This window comes from Protopterus annectens, chromosome 2.part0 (genome assembly GCF_019279795.1).
Source record: "Protopterus annectens isolate FY-2018-M chromosome 2.part0, PAN1.0, whole genome shotgun sequence".
Taxonomy (NCBI): Eukaryota; Metazoa; Chordata; order Ceratodontiformes; family Protopteridae; genus Protopterus; species Protopterus annectens.
In genome coordinates this window covers 105,824,662-105,850,110 of record NC_056728.1, presented here as the reverse complement: position 1 = coordinate 105,850,110, position 25,449 = coordinate 105,824,662, and the positions used below count along the sequence as shown (strand labels likewise).

At 45.1% G+C, this 25,449-nt stretch overlaps 1 protein-coding gene across 1 annotated transcript in view; it reads left to right on the top strand.

Annotated features, from left to right (window-relative positions):
- Positions 1 to 13,842, top strand: part of LOC122792707 (dynein regulatory complex protein 11-like) — a 785,298-nt gene extending 771,456 nt beyond the window's left edge. Inside the window, exon 7 of the mRNA XM_044060292.1 lies at positions 13,832 to 13,842. Within this exon, the coding sequence (XP_043916227.1) occupies positions 13,832 to 13,842 (11 nt within the window). The remainder of the gene's footprint in view (positions 1 to 13,831) is intronic.
- The last annotated feature ends 11,607 nt before the right edge of the window (positions 13,843 to 25,449 follow it).

Sequence of the window (25,449 nt, the reverse complement as noted above, 5' to 3'; positions counted from 1 at the left end):
GCCCTTCGGGTCGTGGTTCGGTACGCGGACCTCCTCTGTCGGACCCAGGGGGAATGCTTCGGGACCGATCCTTTCGGTTCCGAGCCTCCCTCTCGGTGCGTCGGCTGCGGGAGTTCCGACTGCTATTGTGGCCTTGGGGGTTGAACCATCCCAGGACTCTGGGGGTCCCGCCTTCAAGGCCATGAGGAGTGCCTTGGCCAAATCCTCTCTGGCCACTTCTACCATCTCACCACCACCTTCCCTTGGCACGGAGACTGGCTCCTTTGCAATCCCCCTGTCTCACAGCAGAGGAGCCCTGGGGCCTGAGGTTACCCCCATTGGGGGTTCCCTTCTTCCTGGAGGTCCCTCCAAACCGTCTTTGGAGGAACCTCCGAGGAAGAGACAGTGCAAGAGGAAGCACATTGACTCCCCTGATGAGTCTCTCACCTCGGATACCGACCTCGATGATGCGGAAGGGTCCCCCAAGTCGTCCTCGGATGATGTATCCTTTGTGGACATCTTGGAGATCCTTAAGCAACGAGGCGACTGGCAGTCCAAACCCCCTTCTGCTGAGGAGTTGGTGTTCCTCAAGGCCTTCGGGGCTCAACCCTCCGCCTCCTGGGTGTCTCCGCCCTTCGATGAGCTTATGGATTTGATCTCTCGAAGGGCATGTGAACACCCGGACTCTGTTGAACCGGTGCCAGCTCGCCCCAATAAATTCCTTTAGGCACCCCCTGATAAGGACTTTCTTTCCAAAGGTGTGGCTGTAGATGCCTTGGTGGTGGCATCTGCCTCCCAGCAAGATGTGGCAGAGGCTTCAACGTCCGTCCATCCTCCTAATAAGGAGTCTAGGAGCATGGATTGGTACGGAAAGTGCACCCTTACTTCAGCAACCTTTACATTAAGGTCTCGGAACTACTTGACGCATTTCACCAGACTGCAGAGGGATCTGGTCAAGGAGCTTTCGGATACCCTCTCCGGTAACTTACCTGAGCAGTTAGCCCAGACGGTTAACTCCCAGTTGGCTACCCTGTCCTTGTTATCCAACTCGTCCATGAGGCTCATTTCGTATGCAGCCAAAGGAGCGAGCAGAGCGGCGGGCACAGGTGTTGCTCTAAGGAGACAAGCCTGGCTATGCCTGTGTCACTTTGCGGAGGCCTTTAAGTCTTCCTTTGCCGACGCCCCCTTCGATGGGTCTTCTCTGTTCGGACCTAAGGTAAAGGACACTTTGACTCGCTGCGAACAGGAGGGTAAGACTTTAACTGCCGTAGGGGCCCGGTTTTCCACTCCCTTCAGACCTTATCCGAAGGCTCGAAGAGGAGGGAAAATGTGGTTCCGTAAGTCTCAAAAGCCTTACTCGTCAAAGCAGAGTGATTCCCCTTCTAGAGGCAGAGGAAGGGGAAATTTTTCAGGGAGATGCCGTCCCAGAGGCGGCGGAGGCCCCCGCAACACTGGAGACCACAAGTCCTTTCGTGGCTCCTCCTCCTTCCAGCATCCCTGAAGGAGTGCCCGACTGTGCAGCTCCGGAGCCAGTCGGGGGTTGTTTTTCGAGGCACCTAAAGGTCTGGGAAAGTATCACTCAGGACCAATGGGTGCTCCGAATCATCGCTGGAGGTTACACCATTCCCTTCTCTCAACCCCCACCACCGTCCCAAAGAATCCTGGACACGCCACCCAGTCAACAGGATCTGGCAGCCAGCGAAATTTCGAAGCTGCTTCAAAAAGGAGTCATCCAACCTGTCCCCACAGACCAGGCCGGATCAGGGACTTACTCAAGATTCTTTTTGGTACCAAAAAAGACCGGGGACTTGAGGCCCATTTTGGATCTCAGCAGGTTAAACCGATCAGTGAAAAAGTCCAAATTCCGGATGGTCACCTTGCAATCCATTCTCCCGCTTTTGGAGAAGGATGTTTGGATGTGCTCCATAGATCTCAAAGACGCCTATTATCACATTCTGATAGATCAGGCATCAAGGAGACACTTGTGCTTCAGCCTAGGAGACAGTCATTTCCAGTTCCGTTCACTGCCCTTTGGTCTCACCACAGCCCCCAGAGTGTTCACCAAATGTTTGGCAGTGGTGACTGCTCACCTGAGAAGTCTAGGATTCCAGGTGTTTCCATATCTAGACGACTGGCTCCTAACTGCCACCTCCAGGCATCTACTCTTAAAAACTCTAGCAGCCACTATCTCCCTAGGAAACTCCTTAGGAATCACCTTCAATTGGACAAAATCTGTATTGCTGCCATCACAGCGTATTCTGTTTATTGGTGCAGAAATAGACTCAAGGCAGATGCGAGTCTATCTTCCTGCGGAAAGGATAGCAACATTGCAGTCTCAGGTTCTGGCGTTACTCCTCAGACGTCGCGCTCCAGCGAGAATGGTGCTGCAGCTGTTGGGTTCCATGTCAGCCACCATTCTTCTCGTCCCCTTGGCAAGGTTGCATATGAGGTTACTCCAGTGGCTCCTTTCAGTCCAGTGGTCTTATCAAGACCTTCCCCTCAATCACCACATTTTGATCACAGAGACTTGCAAACAGGATCTTCGTTGGTGGCTTCTTTCCTCCAACCTGGATCAGGGGCATCCCTTTGTCCCCCCATCCCCCTCGGCCACATTGACTACGGACGCCTCCCAGACAGGGTGGGGAGGACATTATCTGGGCAGGTCGGTCCAAGGCATGTGGCACTCCGACGAGAGTCTCCTCCACATCAATATCCTGGAAATGAGGGCGGTGCTTTTAACGTTGCAAGCACTGCACGATCACCTCCCCCAGGGTACGATTGCCATTCAGTCTGACAACATGTCGGTAGTCTGGTACTTGAACAAGCAAGGAGGGACCAGGTCTTACCCCCTTTGCAGAGAGGCCATGAAAGTATGGGATTGGGCGATTGCTACCAAACGTTTTCTAGCGGCAACACACATTCCAGGGAGATCCAATGTGATAGCAGACAGACTGAGCAGGACTATTCTCTCCCCTCACGAATGGTCCTTGAACGACAGAGTGGTAACACAGATTTTCATGAGATGGGGAGCTTCATGTTGTGACCTTTTCGCAACTCCCCTCAACGCAAAATTCCAGCAGTTCTTCTCTCTCACCCCAGTTCTGGGGGACATCCCCAAGGATGCTGTGGTCCAAGCTTGGCCCCCCGGCCTCTTATACGCCTTTCCACCAGTTCCTCTTCTCCCCAAGGTGATTCAGAAGGCGATTCGCTTGGAAAGCAAAATGATTCTAATCGCCCCATACTGGCCTTGTCAAGTCTGGTTCCCCTTTCTTCACAAATATGCATTGGAGGGTCCCTGGTTCCTGGACCAAGTTCCGGACCTCTTGACGCATCAGTCAGGACAGCTCCATCAGTCCCCCCATTCATTGAAGCTAGCAGCCTGGCTACTTCTCTTCCGACCATAGTTAGGAGCCATTCTTTCGACCCTGAAGTCATGCATATTTTGTCCTCGACCCACAAGACTTCTACTAAAAAGATGTACAGCAGTAAATGGAAGAGGTTTGCTATCTGGGCCCAACTCTGAGGATTAGACCCTATGACAGCCTCGGTGTCAGAGGTCCTGAAGTTTTTAACTTCCCTGTTCAACCAGGGTTGTTCGGTGTCTACCATCAAATTTCAATTGGCGGCTATTTCCAATTTTCACGAGAGCATAGAACCACCTTTAATGAACAACAAGTTGTGCAAAGCTTTTATTAAAGGAACTTGGCTTCTACGGCCCCCTATATCTCATCCCGCACCACCGTGGGACCTTAACATAGTGTTAGGTGCTTTGACCGCACCTCCCTTTGAGCCGGCAGCAACCTGTGACTTAAAATTTCTTTCTTGGAAGACTGCCCTTCTAGTTGCTATTACATCACCCAGGCGAGTTTCAGAACTTCAAGCCTTATCTGTCAAACCACCATACCTGGTTTTTCACAAGGATAGAGTATCTCTTAGACCAAACCCATCCTTTATACCAAAGGTCTGTTCTAACTTTTGTTTGCAACAATCACTGGAATTACCGTTTTTTTCCCCTAAGTATTCAAACAGAGCTGAGTATATCTTTCACAGCTTAGACGTGCACAGACAATTACGTTTCTATTTGGATAGGACACACCAAGCACGAAAATCAGACCAACTGTTTGTGTCCTTTTCGGACAGTAAATTGGGCAAAGCCATTACGAAAGTCACTATTGCCAAGTGGATCAGAGACTGTATCGGTCATATTTATCGCATTTCAAATAGGGAGCTTACAGTTCCAGTGAAAGCTCATTCTACCAGGGCCATGGCCACTTCTGCAGCCTTTCATTCCAAGCTCTCTATTAATGACATCTGTGCAGCTGCTACGTGGTCTTCTCTACACACCTTTATTTCTCACTACAAATTGGATGTGGCATCTAGGGGTCGAGCTTCCTTTGGTTCCACGGTTCTCCGTACCGTTTTCCAGTGAGCCACCCAGGAATTAGGTGCTAGGGACGCTGTCCCATCTGTAGAGAATGTAGGCAAGATAGGATCACATTACATCTTTTAGTTATGTACTTACCATAACTTTAGATGTATGGGATCCATCTTGCCTACATTCCTAATAACCCACCCTCCTTCCCCCTGCCTTGTAGGCCAGAAGAGACCGGACGATCGGAATTCAACTGTTTTCTCTCTTGAAACACCTGGCATTGTTATAACAACAGTTTATGTGTGTGTGCATGTGTGCGGACAAACAAGATCTGGGGAAGCAGTTGTGGTGCATCCTGGGATATGAGGTAACTCAGCCAATAAGAGACTGTGTTCTATTGTATAGCGGCCGAGTCCCATCTGTAGAGAATGTAGGCGAGATGGATCCCATACATCTAAAGTTATGGTAAGTACATAACTAAAAGTTCAGAAAGTCTCAACTTTGAAACCTTTGTCCATGGAATGTTAGTAAAATGCCTTGGATATATTCTAACTTCTTTAGTTCTGACTTCCTTGTTTATGGTTTCTTCTAGTAAGGAGAGAAATTCACCAAGATGCGGATAGGGAGTAGAGGTCCATTTTCTTGTAATACATTTCCTGACTACTGCTAATATTGTCCATAATAAGAATTAATCTGATGTATTCAACAAAAAGGTTTCATCAACATTAAGAAAAATTAAAGTTTTAGTTAATGTGAAGTTATCTGAAAATGAATCTGAAAGAAAATCATAAATATCTCTCCAAAAATTCCTTAGTTTAGAGCAATCATAGGAAATATGAAACCAATCCGAGATTTGTCTGCATACATCAACTGGACATAAGCTGATTTAAGTATATTTTCTGCATTTTTTGTGGTTTTATAATTTGGACTGATTCCTCAGATCTAGCTCTGTTGAAACTGTCTTGTGTGTGTCTCTGAAGCTCTGCACTAGTTGTTAGACTGCTTTGAAATTCCTTTAAGTGTTAATTAGCTTGGGGGGTTTCTGATAACATTAAAACCTGTGTTGGTTACATTTCTTGTAATCATTTTAAATCGAGTTGCTTGCTACTGAGATTTGTCTGCATACATCAACTGGACATAAGCTGATTTAAGTATATTTTCTGCATTTTTGTGGTTTTATAATTTGGACTGATTCCTCAGATCTAGCTCTGTTGAAACTGTCTTGTGTGTGTCTCTGAAGCTCTGCACTAGTTGTTAGACTGCTTTGAAATTCCTTTAAGTGTTAATTAGCTTGGGGGTTTCTGATAACATTAAAACCTGTGTTGGTTACATTTCTTGTAATCATTTTAAATCGAGTTGCTTGCTACTGAGATTTGTCTGCATACATCAACTGGACATAAGCTGATTTAAGTATATTTTCTGCATTTTTGGGGGGTTTATAAATTGGACTGATTACATCAAAACCTGTGTTGGTTACATTTCTTGTAATCATTTTAAAAATCGTTGCTTGTTACTGAGATTTGTCTGCATACATCAACAACTGGGACATAAAGCTTTTTTTTATATTTTTTTTGCATTTTTGTTTTTTTATAATTACTGATTCTATTCCTCAGATCTCTGTCTTGTGAAACTCTCTGTGTGTCTGCTGAAGCTCTGCACTAGTTAGATAACATTAAAACTGTGTTTGGTTACATTTTTGTAATCGCATTTTTGTGGTTTTATAATTTGACTGATTCCCTCAGATCTGCTCTGTTGAAAGATTTGTCTGCATACATCAACTGGACATAAGCTGATTTAAAGTATATTTTTTGCATTTTTTTTGGTTTTTCTGTTGAAACTGTCTTGTGTGTGTTCTCTGAAGCTCTGCACTAGTTGTTAGACTGCTTTTGAAATTCCTTTAAGTGTTAAATAGCTTTGTCTGCATACATCAACTGGACATAAGCTGATTTAAGTATATTTTCTCATTTTTTTTTTTTTTATTTTTAATTTGGACTCAGATCTATCTAGTTGAAACTGTTCTGTCTTGTGTGTGTCTCTGATAACATTAAAACCTGTGTTGGTTACATTTCTTGTAATCTCAGATCTAGCTATGTTGAAACAGTCTTGTGTGTGTCTCTGAAGCTCTGCACTAGTTGTTTAGACTGCTTTCCTTTTCCTTTAAAGTGTTATTAGCTGGGGGGTTTCCATTAACATTAAAACCTGTGATTTGTCTGCATACATCAACTGGACATAAGCTGATTTAAGTATATTTTCTGCATTTTTGTGGTTTTATAATTTGGACTGATTCCTCAGATCTAGCTCTGTTGAAACTGTCTTGTGTGTGTCTCTGAAGCTCTGCACTAGTTGTCAGACTGCTTTGAAATTCCTTTAAGTGTTAATTAGCTTGGGGGGTTTCTGATAACATTAAAACCTGTGCTGGTTACATTTCTTGTAATCATTTTAAATTGAGTTGCTTGCTACTGAGATTTGTCTGCATACATCAACTGGACATAAGCTGATTTAAGTATATTTTCTGCATTTTTTTGTGGTTTTATAATTTGGACTGATTCCTCAGATCTAGCTCTGTTGAAACTGTCTTGTGTGTGTCTCTGAAGCTCTGCACTAGTTGTCAGACTGCTTTGAAATTCCTTTAAGTGTTAATTAGCTTGGGGGGTTTCTGATAACATTAAAACCTGTGTTGGTTACATTTCTTGTAATCATTTTAAATCAAGTTGCTTGCTACTGAGATTTGTCTGCATACATCAACTGGACATAAGCTGATTTAAGTATATTTTCTGCATTTTTTGTGGTTTTATAATTTGGACTGATTCCTCACATCTAGCTCTGTTGAAACTGTCTTCCCCACCCCCCCCCCTGTTCTTGGTTGTAGTTTAAATTTGGTGGCTTTTGCAGTGCCCGCCCCATTGTAGATTTGATCTAGGACACTTCCCGAGTCCCATCTCTTTACCACATTATATCTAATAAACCCTTTCTGCACTTGCTTTTAGTCCTTTTTAATTTAATTACATTTTTTCAAACTGTGTGTGGACTAATATTGCTACATACTCAAGTGTGCCAGCTTGCACTGCATGTGAATTGTTTTACTACTGTTTTTGCTACTTTTCTGAAAAAAAAAATATCTGCTTTTACTGTATTTGTGTTTCTTCCTAATTTATTTTGCTTTTGCGTCATCTTAAACATACTCAGTTGTATTTATTACTTCTTGGTGCAACTCATTCTAAGCCTTTTAGTTTAAGCACTTGGGCTTCAGACCAGTTGTTTTACATTAAGAAGGTTTGTGGTTTGCACTGTAGTGGCAGGACAGGTAGCTTACATCCTTCTAAGTTGGGAACTGCTGATTGAGGGCTCAGTGTCAGTTATTCTAAAAGTGTATTAATTCTGGTTTAAGCACTTGGGCTTCAGGCCAGTTATTTTACATTAAAAGGGTTCATGGTCTGCACTCTTGTGGGAGGAGAGGCTGGACTCTGCCCTTCTGAGCTGGGAATTTCTGGTTAAAGGCTTATAGTGCCTGCATATTTGAACTGCTTCTTACTGAAATTGGTACACCTTGTTTGCTGTAGCATAGACTAGATCCAGGCCTGCTGAATCTAGCTTTGTTTGTATAACTTGAGCACTAATCCAGGCATTCTTCAAAGTATTCAGTTGTATTTATTACTGCTTGGTAGTAACTTGATTAAAGTGTAGCTATCATTCTAAGTCTTTTGGATTAAGCACTTGGGCTTCAGACCAGTTGTTTTACATTAGGAAGGTTTGTGGCCTGCACTGTGGTGGCAGGACAGGTGGCTTACATCCTTCTAAGTTGGGAACTGCTGATTGAGGGCTCAGTGTCTGTTATTCTAAAAGTGTATTAGTTCTGGTTTAAGCATTTGGGCTTCAGGCCAGTTATTTTACATTAAGAAGGTTCGTGGTCTGCGCTCTTGTGGGAGGAGAGGCTGGAATCTGCCCTTCTGAGCTGGGAATTTCTGGTTAAAGGCTTATAGTGCCTGCATATTTCAACTGTTTCTTACTGAAATTGGTACACCTTGTTTGCTGTAGCATAGACTAGATGCAGGCCTGCTGAATCTAGCTCTGTTTGTATGTGTGTTGTTTGTTTGCTTGTTATTTCCCTGAAACGCTAATATCACCTAAAACGCGGCTTTTCAGCTCTTCTGTGGATCTCTAGTGATATCTGCATTGCTTACTGTACTCATTTCCTTGTTTCACTTAAAAGAAAGTTACTGTTTGTCGTTTTTGCATTTAAGTTACCTGTAACACATTGCATTTAAGTTACCTGGCACTTGCTCACTAAAGGCACTTGCTCACTAAAGCAATTATATAAGTCAGCACTAAAAAATTAAAAGCACTACACTCTCACAAAGTCCTCTTGAGTACCTTGTTCCCCATTGGCCCTTTTTTTTCAGTTATAAAGGAATTCCCAATACTATTCTAGCATGTCCAAAGGTCAGTTGTCAATCTTCTCTCCGGTCCAGCTGGTGAATCTGGGAATCTTGAGGCAATGTTACAACTGCCTCATGTACACAGACAACCCTCTTCTCCTCCCAATAAATTCCAACACATGTGAGAGATGCAACCATATAGCCAAACTGGAGGCTAAACTCTCTCAACTCAGTACTGGCGTAACCGGTCAGGAGGAGAAGGAAACCACACTCAGTACAATTCCAGTCTCACATAGACCTACCACGACAGCAGACCAAACACATAAACACACAAAAACATACTCGGAGGCTCTAAATAAAAATCTGCCTAAGCAGCAGAGACCTCCAAAGCAGACACCCAAGCAACCATTACCCCAAAACAAAACACGTGCAACACATAGCTCACAAAGCCAGTGTGCCGAACAGTCACAGCCCTTAAGGCTAAACAACACACCTGATACACTTGTAATAGGTGACTCCATCATCAGGCACACTGACGTCCCGCTCACCAGACTGAACAAGGAGAAGGTCACGGTGAGCTGCCTGTCGGGCACTAGGATCCGCCACATAACACAAGCACTCAGGTCACTCCAAGGCAAGTACAAATATGACTCAGTCATTGTCCATGCTGGTGTGAATGACCTGAGATGTACCTCCCTGGACTACATGAAAAGAGACATAGAGGAGCTCTCTGAGCATGTGGCCCAGGCCGGTATGACCCTGACCTTGAGTAACATCTTACCCTCACCAAGAATGATGCCACAATATGAAGGCAAGATGATCAATTTCAACAATTGGCTTAATTATTGGTGTCATTCAAAGGGGATCCAATGCCTGTCAGCCTGGGATGACATGCTCGACAAGCCACGATGCTTCGCTAGGGACGGCCTGCACCTGTCACTCCTGGGCTTTCGGATATTGGCAAAGGCTCTTGCTACCCCCATAGTGCCTTTTTTAGGCAAGGCTCAAAAGACAAACCCACCTCCATAGGTATCACAAGGGATAAGAAACTAAGAGTAATGCTACTCAACGCCAGAAGTCTAAACCTCAAGATGCATGCACTCGAAACTCTCCTTAGCATGGAGAAAATCGATATCTGTGCAGTAACAGAAACCTGGTTCAAGGCTCCCAAGAGCACCCCAGCACTACCAGGTTATACCTCATACCATGCTTTTCAGCCCCAAAACTTGGACCGACCCACAAAAGGAGGGGGAGTATCAATATTCCTCAAAAATACCCACACCTCCAGGTTGGTGGCACAGCACGAAGCATCAGAGACTATCCATGTGCAACTAACAGTGGGTAAAACTGCCTTCCAGTTTATAGCCTGCTACAGACCACCCTCCCTAACCCAGGAACCCCACTCGGCCTTCATGAGAACACTGGAAAATATGAAGGTCTCTCCAAACACCATTATATTGGGTGACTTCAACTACCCAAACATAGACTGGGAGCATTACTCTAGCTCCAACACCCTAGCCCAAAGGTTCCTAGAATTTATAAACTCAAATGCTATGGAACAACTTGTTACCACTCCCACAAGAAGGAAAAACATACTGGACCTGATCATCACCAACATGGGGACTCTATGCTCCAGACCAGAAGTGTATCCCTCATTAGTAAGATCAGACCATAAACTAATCTCACTGGATGTTCACATCCCGACACCACCCCCTGCCCAGAAAACCACAGTGAAAAACTTCTCTGAAGCAAATTTCACACTCCTCAAAACTGAGGTGGAATCCTTCAAAGCCCCCGGACCTGTGGGAAATACGGCCCAGACCGCAGAATCCTTTATAAACGCATTCTATGAACACCTTCAGGAATGCATGGATTATGCGATCCCAAATAAAACCAAGACCCAATCCTCCAAAGGCTGACATCCTGTCTGGTGGACCCCAGCCATAAACAAGCTATACAATAGAAGGAGGAAGCTACTAAATGATAGAGCAAAATTCCAAAAAGGGAAGGCATCTCTGATCAGTATTAGCAAAAATACGGGCACTCATAAAATCGTCTAAGGCCAGCTTCGAGAGAAAAATTGCACAGGACACTAAGGATAATCACAAGGCTTTCTTTAGTTATGTTAGGAACCTGTGTGGTAATTCCCAGATATGCTCAGAATTAGTCCAAAATGACAAAAATACACCGAACCCAAAGGCATTGCCAACATCCTAGCTGACAGGTTCAGCAAACTTCTCCCCTCCCCACCAAAGGGCAAATATCTATTCCAGCAGAGTGCTGCCCCCCTGACATCTCGGATGCTCAGGTAAGAGCCGCCCTCTCCAAAGCAAAAAACACAGCATCAATGGGACCAGACGGTGTCCCGGGCTGCATCCTACATGAACTCCAAGAAGAGCTAAACCCAAACATAAAACTACTGTTCAATCTCAGCCTTACTACAGGATATGTACCCAAAGAGTGGCGTACAGCAACTGTGGTCCCTCTCCACAAAGGTGGTGCCTCAACGGATCCTGGAAACTATCGCCCCATGAGCCTGACTAGCTTGGTCTGCAAAGCTATGGAAAGGATAATAGGATAATCATGGACCTCATAAATAAAGATATTGGGGACCTACTGACACTGGATCCTACCCAGTTCGGCTTTGTTAAGGGAAGATCCTGCCTCTTAAACCTGGTTGATTTCTTTGAAACAGTCACCAAGGCCATTGACGAGGGGAAGGTGGTCCACACAGCCTACCTGGACCTCGCAAAAGCCTTCGATACAATACCCCACTCGGGCATTATAGATAAGCTCACCAGCTTAAATATAAACCCCTATGTCACTAGATGGGTTGCAAACTGGCTCAAGGACAGAATCCACAAGGTTAGAATTGCTGGAGCCATGTCAGACTCCAAACCAGTTACAAGTGGCATCCCACAAAGCTCAGTCCTGGGACCTCTCTTGTTCAGTATATATTTCTCGGAGGTACAGGCCAACACGGAAGGACTGTGGCTGACCAAGTTCGCAGATGACTGGAAACTGGGCACCATAATCGACTCTCCAGCCGACACAAGCATCCTCCAAAAGGGCCTCATAGAGCCATGGCCTCAAGCTAAACACCAAAAAGTGTATAGTCATCCCCTTTGGCAAAAACAAAGTTCCCACAAATTACCACATAGGTGGTAATCCATTAAGTACAGAAGAAGTAATTAGGGACCTGGGGACCCAAGTTGATAGTAATCTCTCATTTGACAACCACGTGGCCAAAGTGGTTAGAAAAACATTTTATATAGCCCACCTAATATGAAGGGATTCACATCTAGATCAGGGGAGGTCATCGTGCCTCTTTACTCATCCCTCATCAGGCCCATAATTGAGTACAATGCCCCTTTTGGGATGTACCTTACCAGACACCTGCAGCAACTGGAAAGACCCCAAAAGTACCTCACCAAGAGGATCAAAGGGCTCAAACAGATGCCATATGCTGCCCCGTTAAAGAAACTCCAGCTCAACTCAGTGGCATACCGCCTATTCAGAGGCGATCTGTGCCTGACATATAAAGCCATGTCCGACGCGGACTTAATGGACATGCTGCACCTCAGAAAATCCAAATCCTATCGAGCTACACGCTCGAGAGACTTGAACCTCATCACTGAAATAAATAGGACATGCTGGAGGGACAGATTCATAACCCAGAGGCTCCCTTCACTCTGGAATAAAATCCCAGTCCAGGTTAGGCAGAGTCCCTCATTGACTCTCTTCAAGAGGAATCTTGATGAGTGGATGGGAGATTGTAGGTTTACCCCTGGTATGACTTCTGTGTCACTGTTAGACAGAGGCACAGTATACTAACCTCAAAAAAAAGGGCATAGCAAAATTAATTTAAAATGGGTGGCGAAAGCCAAACACATTCTGGCTAGGCTTATAAATGCCCTAGGGCAGATAGCCTAGTATGAACCTATGAACCTATAACATGATGTTAGACATCTCCAGCAAATTATGTTATTCGATTCTTTGAATTTAGCAATTTTGTCAGGAGTTTAAAATGTTCTGTGTAAATACTTCCAAGTAAATACAATCCAATATTGACCCCAAGAAGTGAATTTTACTGAAGATAGTATTTTAAGTTTTTCTGTCTGTGGGGAGACTATGAGGTAGGCCTTTAGTCATTATGTTCCATTGGTTAGTTGTTAAAATGGACGTGTAACTTAATAAAATGGTGTATAATTTGGATGCTAAATTGTTAAACTGTTGATCATTAAATAATATTTCAGATATGAGAGTGATTAAGGGAGATTGTTCTAAATATGAAGAGCTCTGAATAGTTCTGCATAACTCTTGAGAATTAGCAATTACACTTTGTAGTAACAACCAATCTTGTGATGATAAGTTATAGTCTTTCATAATTTGCTGAAGTTGTAAAGTTTCCAAGTCTTTAGTACATTGTTTCCAACAAACAACATTTTTAGTTTCCTATTCACTAAAGATGTTTATGTGAAGTTTATCTGGTAAGTTTTTTTGTGATTTTAAAGGGGATTATTAGGTCAAACCAGGATTTGATATCTGCATTTGAGTGTATCATTTTTCCAAAGTTGTTAATAATGTTATATAGATAGTTTAGTTTCATGGGTTTTGCCACATTATATTGAACAGTGTGACTAAGAAGAAACCAGAACGTATTGGAGGGATGGTTGGAAGAAATTTTACATGACAGCAAGTTTTCACTCTTTATTATAGCAATATGGGGATCTTTCCAATTTAAGTTGGAATTTGAGTGAATCCAATTTAATGTGCTTTTAAGTAATGATGCTTTGATATGTTTCCAAGTCAGGGAATCTTAAAGCACCACCATCCCAAGATCTAATATGATGCGTATATGAAATTCTATTTTTGTTTGGATACCATAGGAAGTTTAATAAAGTTTTATTTATGAGTTTAATATAATTATTCCCAGGATGGGTGTCTAGAGCCAGAACAATATATAACATTTTTGGAACGAGAGTTATTTTTAACAATTGCAGTCTATCCTCGAATGAAAAAAACATATTGTTCCAGCTACTTATGTATGTATGTACCTGAGATATTATGCTTTTATAATTTGTTTCTCTTGTTTTTTTCCAAGTTTTTGCATAAGGTTATCCCTAAGTAGTTTAGTGTATTAAGTTGTTCTCTGATAATGCGTTGATTAACTAGCTGAAATTTCCCTTTATCATTAAGAATAATATGTTTAGATTTTTGCTTATTAATGTGAAGGCCTGAAATTTTTTGAAAGTTATTTTGTTATTGTGTCTAGTTCTAATAATTCTTGATTTTACTTATGTAAGGTAAGCAGAATATCATCATCTATCTCTGTTTTAGAATTGTATTGATTATAAATATTAATGCCTTTGATTTCTTGATTATTTCTTATTGATGATGCTAATATTTCTATGACAAGGGCAAATAATATTTGGGATAAAGGGCAACCTCTGGTTATAGGGATGTACTTTGAAGTGAAGGGGGTCTAATTTTGACATATGCCAAATTATCTTTATAAATAGCCTTTATGATGGAGATGCAAGATATTGGAAACTAGAATGCTTTTAGTGTTTCAAACAAAAAATCCAACTTTACAGATTCAAATGCTTTTTCTTTGTCTAGACTCACCAACAATGCTTCTTCATTTTCCTTGTTTAAGAATTATATTAATGTTAATATTCTTTTGATATTATCATGAGTGTGCCTTTTATGAATAAATCCAATGTGGTCATTATGAACTACATGTTAAAGTGGAACCTTTATTTTGTCCACAAATATAGACATTAAGATTTTGTAGTCATTATTTAATAAAGAAATTGGTTTATATGATTTACATAGCTGCAAATCTTTCTTGGATTTAAGAATGGGGTAATCAAGGAGTATCTCCAAGAGGGAGAGATCAAATTTTTAGCTTGCACTTTAACCAGGGTCTTTTGAAGTAAAGATATAATTGTATCTGGAAAAAGCTTATAAATCTCTGCTATAATGTCATCTATGCCAGGAGTTTGTTAGGTTTAAAGTTTTTGATTTAATTTAAAGTTATTTGTTTCACTAGACTTGTATTAAGATTTTGTGGGATGGCATTCAAATTTAAAGTGATTAATTCTTGGACTGCAATGTTTGGTGAAATTATATCTAAAGGCTTCTAATATATCTCCAATATCAGAAACTGTCTTATTAGTACCTTCAGGTAATACTTTTAAAATATTATTTGCCTTGGAATGTAGTTTTGCTCTTAATGACAAATTGTGCATGTGTTCGGGAATAAGAGCATGAGAGTTTAATTTAATTTTTTCTAGTGCTAAATTTGTTTTGTGTGCCAACATATCTAGATATTTCTTTTTTACTGCATCTATTTCTTTTATGTTATTTGAGTTTAATGATGACTTAGATCTCAAGGAGGTTAATTGAGATTGTTGGCTTTGTAGTTACGATTCCCATTCCTTAAGTTTTTTCTTATACCAGACTATAGTTTTACCATGAATATATGATGTTAAGTTGTCTATCTCGCCTTCATTCTTGCTGGATGGGTTCGGAGCCGACCGCGGCTCCGACACGGCCACTCTAAAAGCTCGAGAGTTGGTTCCACCGCTCGAGGCTCCCATATCCCACAATGCTAGGCAAGAGTTACCTCAGATCTCGTTTGCCGCTACAGCTTCGAGGTTGGTTGTTTCTACCGGTTCCTGGTGAGTGTTAGCTTTTTATACTAAAAAGTTATTCTTTTTCCCCCTTTTTAACTTTATTCTTCTCGAATTAGTGTAGGATATAGTTCTTTATCCCCGACCCTATTTTTCCCCGTTTTCTTATTAAAAGAACCGTTGGTTCTTCCCTTGGGCCTTTGGCCTTCCCTCCCTAGGGTGTGTTTGTGTAGTTACTTTAACTTTTTTGTGCTTAATTTCTAGTATTTTTACTAAAATTGTTAGTTAATTTTAGTATTAATAATTTTTCTGACAGGATATAACTGTGTGTTTGGTGTGTGCTAGTGTATACCTGTCAGTTAGGATAATGTCAAAGGAAGCAAAGGTCTCTGGATTCAAGAAGTGTGATGCGTGCTGTCAGAAAATGTCTCTGACAGCGCTCACACTCTTGTGTCTATGTCTGGGGCCTTTGCACCTGCAGGACTCCTGTGCTGTGTGCCATGGATTCAGCCCCAGGGTCCTGCAGGAGAGAAAGAACAAGTTAATTTTGAGAGGCTTGTTAAAACCAGAGGATTCCCTGTCAGTTTCAACAGGAAGCCCTCTAAGGCATCGAGGTCTTGGCTCCGGCTTCTGAGCCGAGACCTCAGGTTGTTCAACCTTTGCCTTTATCGGCTCCGGCTGGAGCCGATAAGACTCAGTCCACAGTTTCTGTGGCTTCCGAGGGCCGGCGGGCGAGAGTTATCGAGTACCGTGTCGGCTCCGACAAGATCTTGAGCCGACAACCAGAAAGAGGTCTAGGTCACCTTCTCTTGGCTCCGTTCATTCGGCTCCAGGATCTCCCCTGCTGTCTGAGCGGGCCAAAGGTCTCATTCCTCTAGGTCATCGAGGCTTTCCGATCATGACCTTCAGAGGGTGGTGAGTCGACTACTTAAGTCCGAGGCACTAGCCCAGATGCTTCAGAGCCCGACTCATCAGTCGGTGCCTGCCCAGTCCATCAACTTTTCCTCCTTGACTCTTTTGAGTTCGGGCGAGTCGTCTTGAACCGAGACTGTGGTCGCCGGGCCGAGACAATTGTCTTCGGCTCCGTCGTCGGCTCCGTTTTCTTCCATGGAGGAATCTCGGCGGACTTCCCTCGTCGGCTCGAGGGGTGAGTGGCATCGGACCCTTGTCTGACCCCCTCTCCTCTCGGTGCTTGGCGCTGGTGAGTTCGGCTCCGACATCGACCTCGAGCCATCACTGTCGGTGCCGAGGGGTCCTTAGCTCCTCGGGCGGGGACCTCTGGCTCTGCCTGACAGGGGTGCTTTTGAGGTCATGCGGAGTGTGTTAGAGCCTGGCTCTACTCCACAGTCGGCTCCGTCAGCCCCTCCCTCTATGCTGCCTCAGGGTAAGTCGACTCACTCCCTCATCCCGGACCGCAGAGAGCCCGCTCCTCAGGAGCCCCTTTGGGATTTCATCCTCTTCCGAGGCCTCTCCTGATTTGGCAGAAGAGCCTCCTCGGAAGAGGAAGTGCAAGAGGAAGCACATTGACTCACCTGAGTCTATCACATCGGACACAGATCTGGATGATTCTGAGGTTCCCCGTTCCCCTTCTGAAGATGTCTCTTTTGCAGACATTCTGGAGATCCTTAAACAGAGGGAAATTGGCCAGCCCTCAACCCTTCGGAGGACGAATCTGTGTATCTTGAGGCGTTTGGCTCTCGTCCTTCCACCTCCTGGGTGTCCCCCCCCCTCGTCCCCCTCATGCAGGTGGTCGCTAAGAAGGCATGGGCGGCTCCTGATTCAGTGGACCCCACTCCCAGGAGACCCTCCAAATTCATCACAGCTCCATCAGACAAGCAATTTTTATCAAAAGGAGTTTCTGTGGATGCTATGGTGGTAGCTGCCGCCACAAAGAAGGAACTGGCTGATCCTTCAGTGCCTGTCCATCCACCTAACAAGGAATCTAGGTCCATGGACAGGTACGGGAAGCGGATGTTCTCCTCAGCGACATTTACCATGCGTTCGCTGAATTACCTGTGCCATTTCACTCGCCTTCAAAGGGACTTGGTCAAGCGAGTGAAATGTTGAAGGACCCTACTGCTGCGGGTTTCAAGAGAAAATGAACACGCAGCTGGCTATCCTTAATTCCATTTCCAACTACTCCATCGCCTCCTCTCTTATGCGGCCGATGGAGCGAGCAGAGGGACAGGGGTAGCCTTACGTGCGCCTGGATGCGGCTATGCAACTTTGCGGAACCTTTCAAGGCGTCTTTCACGAACTCCCCTTTTGATGGATCATCTCTTTGGTCCTCAAGTGAAAGAAACCCTGACTAGGTGCGAGACTGATGGCAAGACCCTTTCTGCCGTCGAGTCCGTTTTCTACTCCTTCTAGGCCTTACCCCAAAGGCCAGAAAGGTGGAAAGATGTGGTTCCGTAAACAATCTCAAGGGACTTCGCCTGGCCAGAGTCGTTTCCCGCCAGAGGCAGAGGCGGGAATAACAATGGTAGGCGATAAGCCCTAGAGGCAGGGGGTCCGCAGAACCAGGGCAATCGGGAAGCCTTCCTGACAAGCCCTTTCAGCATCCCTGAGGTGTTGCCCGACTGCCCATCTTCGGAGGCAGTCGGGGAAGATTGTCACTGTACCCAGAAGCCTGGCTATCCCTGACTCAAGACAAATGGGTACAGTCCATCATTTCGAAGGCTATTCTATCCCCTTTCTTCGTTTTCCAAATCAGTCAAAAATCCCTTCCAGATGTTCCACCCGCTCAAAGGGATATAGCAGCTTTGGAAATTTCAAAACTGCTTGCAAAAGAGCAATTCAGTTAGTGCCAGCAGACCAACAAGGATCCGGAATCTACTCAAGGTTCTTTTTAGTTCCAAAGAAAACAGGGGACTGGAGACCGATTTTGGATCTCAGTGTCTTGAACAAATCAGTCAAGAAAACAAGATTTCGGATGGTCACGCTGCAATCCATTCTTCCCCTTTGGGCAAAGGAAACTGGATGTGCTCTATAGACCTTCGGGATGCGTGCTATCACATAAAATGAACAGGCGCTCAGAAGATTCCTCCGCTTCAGGCTGGGAACCAGTCATTTTCAGTTCAGGGCCCTGCCCTTTGGTCTCACCACTGCCCCGGTGTTTACCAAATGCATGGCAGTGGTAGCTTCTCACCTGAGGCGACAAGGATTCCAGGTGTTTCCATATTTGGACGACTGGCTCCTCACAGCTCCCACCAAGCATCTCCTTTTGATGGCCAGAGATTATACTTTTCGCGTTTGTCAAAACTGGGTATTTCAATAAATTGCGAAAAGTCTGTTTTGTCGCCTTGTCGGTATTACCTACATAGGCAAATTTAGATACTATAAACATGTCTGCAAGCTAACGAACCAAAGGATATCAGACATTCACAAATTGGTGTCACTTCTTCTCAACAACAACAGAGCCAAAGCCAGGTTAGTTCTAAAGGTGTTGGGAATCATGGCAGCGCCATACCTCTCCTCCCATTGGCCAGATACCACATGCGGATCCTTCAGTGGATGCTTTTTCTCAATGGTCATACCAGGAACTTCCAATGTCTCACACCATTATGATCACATACGCGTGCAAAAGCATCTCATGTGGTGGATGTCTTCCCCAGCTCCTGTCGGAAGACCATTTGTTCCACCTCCTCCGGTTGCTACTCTGACAACGGATGCCTCCCTGATCGGGTGGGGGCATTATCAGGGCAGGACAGTCCAGGGCACATGGCAACCAAGCGAATGCCACTTGCACATAAATGTTCTGGAGATGAGAGCAGTGCTTTTAGCGTTGCAAGCCCTTCAAGACTCTCTTCCCTTAGGAGCGATTGCAATCCAGACAGACAACATGTCTGTAGTGTGGTACATCAACAAACAAGGCGGAACCAGATCATACCCCTGTGTGAAGCACTCAGACTGTGGCAATGGGCGATTTCTTCTCAGCGTTTTCTGATAGCAACGCATCCCGGGAAGTCCAATCACATTGCGGACAAGTTGAGCAGAGCTATACTCATGCCTCACGAGTGGTCTCTGAAAGACTCTGTAGTGAGAGATATTTCTCAAGTGGGGTCAGCCTTGCTGCGATCTTTTGCTACTCCCCAAAACAGCAAGTGCAGAGAATACTTCACTCTATTCCCTTTACCAGGCCAACCCAGCAGGGCGCTCTAGTCCAAGTTTGGCCCGGGGACTTCTGTATGCATTTCCTCCTTTCCCTCTGATCTCTCAAGTAATACAAGCTATCGCTCAGAAGGCCTCATTGATCCTCATTGCTCCTTACTGGCCTCGACAAGTGTGGTTCCCCTTTCTACATCGTTATCTCTTGGAGGACCATGGAGTCTGGACCTAGTTCCAGATCTTTTGATCCACCAATCGGGTCAGTTTCACGCCCTCCACTCTCTGAACCTCACTGCTTGGTTCCTCCAGTGCCAACCGTAGCCAGGCTTCCTTTTATCTCACTCGGTTAGAGATATATTGATAGCTTCCCATAAATCTTCCACTCGAAGATTTATTTGAGTAAGTGGAAACGCTTCTCATATTGGGCACAAGGAAAGGACATAGATCCTTTCACGCTTCCATCCAACTAGTCCTTGATTTTCTTGCTGAACTCTTCCATGCAGGTTCATCTCCATCTACTCTTAAGGTTCAGTTGGCAGCTATTTCTAATTTTCATGTGGGCATTTCTGAATCTGCCCTAATGTCCCACAAACTTTGCAAAGCCTTTTTGAAAGGAGTTTTTCTTCTCAGACCTCCTATAAGAAATCCTCCTTCTCCTTGGGACCTAAATTTAGTTCTTGCTTCCTTGATTCTTTCCCCTTTCGAACCTGCAGCTTCATGTTCCTTGAAATTATTATCATGGAAAACTCTCTTTCTGGTGGCTATCACATCAGCTAGAAGAATTTCAGAACTTCAAGCACTCAGTTGTCGTTCTCCTTATCTTTTGTTCCATAAGGACAGAGTTTCCTTATGAACTAACCCGTCCTTTTGCCTAAGGTGGTTTCAACATCAAATCTAAACCAAAGCATTGACCTCCCTGTCTTTTTCCCAGAGTATTCAAATAGGTCTGAACAAAATTTACACTGCCTGGATGTTCATCGTCAATTAAGGTAGTACTTGGACAGGGCGAAACAATTCAGAAAATCTGATCAGCTGTTTGTCTCCTATGCGGGAAAGCAGAAAGGGACTTCCAGTTTCAAAGGTATCTTTATCCAGATGGCTAACATCTCTGATTACCCTTGTTTATGAGATTAGACACCAAAACTGCCTAATAAACCTAAAGCCCATTCCACCAGAGCTTTGGCTACTTCTCTAGCCTTCCAAGACAGACTGCCTATTGACACCATTTGTGCAGCGGCTACTTGGGCTACTCCTCACACTTTTATTTCCCATTATAAGTTGGATTTAGCTTCTAGGCATAGAGCTAATTTTGGTTCCACTGTTCTCAGGAGTCTGTTCCGTTAGGCCACCGGGACAAGGTGCTAGGGACGTCCCATCCAGCAAGAATGAAGCGAGATAGACAACTTAACATATAGAAGTTATGTTCTTACCATAACGTTCCATGTTAGTTGTCTTCTTCGCCTTCTTCTTCGTCCCCTCCTTCCCCTGGCCTGGACAGACCTAGAGGAGTTGTGATCGTGACCTCTCTTTCTACCACCTCTTTCTTAGTCATATGCTATTATGCATATTTCTTGTTTCAGGATATAGGTCACCCTGTTTCTTCCTGCTGTTAGAGGTGGATTCTTTTTTACAGTTATACTGTTATTGACATAAGCTGGGTTAGCTTACAAACGAGATCTGAGGTAACTCTTGCCTAGCATTGTGGGATATAAGGGGAGCCTCGAGCCGGTGGAACCAACTCTCGAGCTTTTAGAGTGGCAGTGTCGGCTCCGAACCCATCCAGCAAGAAGAAGGCGAGAAGAAGACAACTAACATGGAACGTTATGGTAAGAACATAACTTCTATTTTTAGAGCATCCCAAACCATAATAATGTTTGTTTCAGAGTTATTTGTCTCTAAGAAGTTTAATTCTAATAATAACCATGGTTTAAAGTCTTTTAGTTTGGCAATATAGGCAGCAATTCTAGTAATAGCATTTAGTTTTGTGAAGTCTACTTATATATCTAACATAAGACAATCATGGTCTGATAAAGGACAAGGAAGGATAGTAAAGGATGTAAGCTTTAAATGTTAAGTTGTCAATCTCGCCTTCATTCTTGCTGGATGGGTTCGGAGCCGATCCTCGGCTCCGACTCGGCCAATACTAAAGCTCGAGAGCTATTTCCACCGGCTTGAGGCTCCCCTATATCCCACAATGCTAGGCGGTAAATATCCAGATCTTGTTTGCCGCTTTAGCTACGAGGTGCTTGTTTCTACCGGCTCTGCAGGTTAGTAACTTTTTATAGTTATAAATCTTCAAAACCCCTTATTTTTTTCTTTGAATAGTTTTCCTTACAGTTTATTAGTTAACTATCGCTAGTTTCCTTCGGGTTCCTCTAATTGTTTTTCCCGTTTATCCCTTTTATTCTTTAGGCCTTCGGGCCCTCCTCCCTTCCCCTTAGTCATACTTGTGGGAGTGGTTGGATCTTTTTTCCCTTTTTCTTAACAGGTGTGTCTGTGTGTGTGTCTGTGTTTCACAATTTTTTGTTTGAGATGTCTAAGGACTCTAAGGTCTCAGGCTTTAAGAAGTGTGACTCGTGCTGTCAGAAAATGTCTCTGACAGACGGTCACACTTCTTGTGTATATTGCCTGGGAACTTTGCACCTGCAGGACTCTTGTTCTGTCTGCCATGCTTTCAGTCCAAGAGTCCTGCAGGAACACAATAATATTAAAGCCTGAAGGATCCCTGACCCAGACAGTGTCAGGAAAACCTTCCAAGCCTTCCAAGGTGTCGGCTCCAGCTTCGGAGCCGTCTTCTGGTGGCTCTAAGACTCCCTCAACATCGACTCCTTCTGGAGCCGATGTCTCTAAGACTAAAACGGTCACCTCAGCTCCGGCTGGAGCTGAGAAGTCTGAGACTCAGACGGCTCCGACAGTTTTGTCGGAGCCACCTACTAGAAAAAGGTCTAGATCCCCATCCATTGGCTCTATCCACTCGGCCCCCGGATCTCCACTATTATCAGAGAGGAGCCATAGGTCCCACTCCTCTCAGTCCTCCAGACTGTCCGACCATGATTTAGAGAGGGTGGTGAGCAGACTTCTCAAGTCCCAGACACTAGCCCAAATACTGCATAGTCCTACCCAATGGTCAGTGGCTATACCTATCCCTTCCTCAGTTCCTCCTCCAATTCCCACGAGTTCGGAGCCGGAGCTTCTCGGAGCCATGACTGTTGGTGCGTCGGAGCCAATACTTCCACTTTTGGCTCCGTTGTCGGCTCCGATCTCCTCCTTGGAGGGATCTGGGCGTCGGGCTTCCCTCTTCGGCTCCGAGGGGGCGAGTGGCATCGGACCCTTGTCCGAGCCTGTTCTCCCTCTCCGAGCCTCGGCGCTGGTGAGCTCTGCCCCATCGGCCTCAGAGCCGTCCCTTTCGGTGCCGGGAGGAGTCCTCGTCTCTTCAGAGCAGGGATCTTTGGCCCCGCCTGATTGGGGCGCCTTCGAGGTCATGTGGAGCGTGCTAGACCCGGTGTCTGCTCCACGGTCGGCTCCCTCAGCTCCTCCCTCTACAGTGCCTTCGATGGTCTCTACCCACCCTCTCGTCCCAGACCGTAGAGAGCCAACATCTCAAGTTTCCCCACTGGGAATATCCTCCTCTTCCGAGGCTTCTCCTGATCCTTCAGGGGAACCCCCTCGGAAGAAACAATGCAAGAGGAAGCATATTGACTCCCCTGAGTCTATCACCACAGATACTGACTTGGATGAGTCTGAAGGGTCCCCACGGTCCTCCTCTGAGGATGTCTCCTTTTCAGACATCCTTGAGATCCTTAAACAGAGGGGGAACTGGTCCACCCTTAACCCTTCAGAGGACGAGTCAGTCTACCTTGAGGCTTTTGACTCTCGCCCTTCCACCTCCTGGGTATCTCCTCCCTTTGACCCCCTCATGGAAGTGGTGGCAAGGAAGGCGTGGACAGCCCCTGATACGGTGGAACCTACCCCACGAAGACCATCCCAAGTTTATTACAGCTCCTAAGGACAAAGAATTCTTATCCAAGGGCGTCTCTGTTGATGCTATGGTGGTGGCCGCAGCCACTAAGAAGGAATTAGCTGATCCTTTGGTACCTATCCATCCTCCTAATAAAGAATCTAGGACTATGGATAGGTACGGTAAGTGGATGTTCTCCTCAGCGACCTTTGCCATGCGTTCGCTGAACTACTTGTGTCACTTCACCCGTTTTCAGAGAGATATGATCAAGGAAATGGGTGATGCTTTGCAGGATCCAACAACTGAGGGGTTTCGAGACAAAATGAACTCCCAGCTGGCAACCCTGAATTCGATCGTCAACTCCTCCATGCGGCTTCTTTCTTATGCGGCCGATGGGGCGAGTAGGGCCACTGGTACAGGTGTAGCTTTACGACGTCACGCCTGGATGCGGCTTTGTAACTTTGCGGACCCTTTCAAGGCGTCCTTCACAAATTCCCCCTTTGATGGTACAGCGTTGTTTGGACCTCAGGTGAAGGACACGTTGACTAGGTGTGAACAGGATGGCAAGACTCTCTCTGCCGTGGGAGTCTGGTTTTCCACCCCTTCCAGACCATATCCCAAGGGTCAGAAGGGTGGGGGGAATGTGGTTCCGCAAATCACAGGGATTCTCGCCTGATGCACTCAGTCAGTTCCCCTCTAGAGGCAGAGAGGGGAACAACAATAGACGCCGCCCTAGGGGCAGGGGGGTCCACAGAATCAAGGTAGCAGAGAGACTCTCTCTGACAAACCTTTTCAGTATCCCCGAGAAGCTGCCCGACTGTCCACCTTCGGAGGCAGTCGGGGGAAGATTATCACTGTATCCAGAAGCCTGGCTTTCCCTCACTCAAGACAAACGGGTACAGTCGATTATATCCGAGGGTTACAAGATTCCCTTTGTCCACATCCCATCTCAACCGAAAGGGCCCCTTCCAGACATTCCACCCGGTCTAAGGGAACAAGCAGCGCTAGAAATATCAAAGCTGCTGTCAAAAAGAGCTATCCAGCCAGTCCCGGCAGACCAGCAAGGATCTGGAATCTACTCCAAATTCTTTTTGGTTCCAAAAAAGACAGGGGACTGGAGATCAATATTGGATCTCAGCAGACTAAACAAGTCTGTAAACAAAACAAAATTCCGGATGGTCACGCTTCAGTCCATTCTACCCTTTTTGGGTCAGGACATTTGGATGTGCTCAATAGACCTTCAGGATGCGTACTATCATATCAAGATGCACAGACGCTCCAGAAGGTTCCTCCGCTTCTGGCTGGGAGCCAGTCACTACCAGTTCAGAGCCCTGCCCTTTGGTCTCACTACAGCCCCCCGAATGTTCACCAAATGCATGGCAGTGGTCATGGCTCATATGAGACGTCAAGGATTCCAGGTGTTTCCATATTTGGATGACTGGCTCCTTACTGCTACCACCAGGCGTCAACTTCTCGTATCCAGAGACTACACCATTCATACTTGTCAAGCTCTAGGCATTTCCATAAATTTTGAAAAATCTGCCTTGTTGCCTTGTCAGGCTATTACCTTTATAGGCGCCACCTTAGACACAATTCATCTTTCCGTGAAACTAACAGAGCAAAGAGTATCAGATATCTGCAAACATGTTCACATTCTTCTTCAATGCGACAGGATCAAAGCCAGGTTTGTCTTGAAGTTCTTAGGTCTCATGGCAGCTGCCATTACACTTCTGCCTCTAGCACACTTTCACATGCGGATCCTCCAATGGATGCTGTTTTCTCAGTGGTCCTTCCAACAGCTCCCAATGTCTCACACTATTCTGCTGACCCAATCATGCAAGAAGCATCTACCTTGGTGGATGACCTCCCCTCAAGTTCTTCAGGGCAGATCATTTGTTTCCCCCCCTCCGGTTGCCACGGTGACAACAGACGGCTCCCTGATCGGGTGTGGGGGGGGGCATTGTCAGGGCAGGATGGTTCAGGGCACATGGCAACCTTTCAAAAGCCATCTGCACATAA